The 997-nt window shown below is 46.1% G+C and overlaps 1 protein-coding gene across 1 annotated transcript in view; it reads right to left on the bottom strand.

Annotated features, from left to right (window-relative positions):
- The window catches only part of LOC104995021 (phosphorylase b kinase regulatory subunit alpha, liver isoform-like), a gene marked incomplete at both ends in the record, with an annotated part of 12,743 nt that overhangs the window by 3,701 nt on the left and 8,045 nt on the right, over positions 1–997 (bottom strand). Inside the window, one exon of the mRNA XM_010848738.1 lies at positions 137–219. Coding sequence (XP_010847040.1) covers positions 137–219 — 83 coding nt within the window. The remainder of the gene's footprint in view (positions 1–136; positions 220–997) is intronic.

Genomic DNA, 997 nt, shown 5'->3' with positions numbered 1-997 from the left:
AGGTGACATCATCTTGTACCGCTAATCTTGCTAACCTTCGGGTCAGCCCCAGACAGCCTGGCCCTCAAACAGATGTGTGATTTTTATCCTTCCTGAGGCTGTAACACTGGAAAATAAACACTGGATTTGAACTTACAGCAACTTTATATGCAGCTTCTATGTAAAAAACAAGATTCTGTATGAAGGCCACCTCGTCAAGAGTGAAAATAATACGTAAGCCTACAAAACAAAAACAAACAGTAAGTTTACGGAGTTATGTTGTAAAGAGAGAGTTGCCAATTACGAATGACAAATCTTATACTAGAAAATAAATTATATACCCTCATTTGCATTTTTCTTACTAGGGCATCAAAAATTAAGTATGAAGTCAGTCATAAGAGTTAATGTCTAATTCAGGAAGGAAAGAGGGGAGGAAGGAGGGAGAGAAGGATAGAGAGGGAAAGATGGAGGAGGGAAGGAAGAAAGGAAGGAGGGAAACAGGTAGGACGGGAAAGGAGGAGGGAGGTAGTGAATAAGGGAGGGAAGGAGAAAAGGCAAAAGGAAGGAGGGAGGGAAGGAAGGAAAGGAGGGAGCGAGGGAGGGAAGGAAGGAAGGTGATAAGAAAGGAGGGAAAGAAGGAAAGATAGAAGGAGAAAAGGCAGGAAGGAAGGAGGACAGAAGGGAAAAAAGATACAAGGGAGGGAGGGAAGGAAGGAGGGAGGGAAGAACAGAATAAGGAGACTAGGAAGGAAGGAGAGAAGAAGGGAGGGAGGGAAGGAGGGAAAGAAGGAGAGGAGGAAGGAGGAAGGGAGGGAAGGAAGGATGAGGCAGGAAGGGACAATGGAGGGAAGGAGGGTAGAAAGGAAGGAGAAGGGGCTGGAAGGAGGGAAGGATAGGAAGAAAGGAGGGAGAGGGGGAAATAAGGAGAGTGGGAGGGAGGGAGGAAAGTAGTGAACAAAGAAGGGAGAGGAGGAGAGCAAAAGGAAAGGAAGGAAGGAAGGTGAGGGCAGGAAGGAAA

Source organism: Bison bison, unplaced genomic scaffold (genome assembly GCF_000754665.1).
Source record: "Bison bison bison isolate TAMUID 2011002044 unplaced genomic scaffold, Bison_UMD1.0 scf7180017850485, whole genome shotgun sequence".
In the NCBI taxonomy this organism is placed as follows: domain Eukaryota; kingdom Metazoa; phylum Chordata; class Mammalia; order Artiodactyla; family Bovidae; genus Bison; species Bison bison.
The sequence above is the reverse complement of the archived record's forward strand: the minus strand, read 5'-3'. Positions and strand labels throughout refer to the sequence as shown.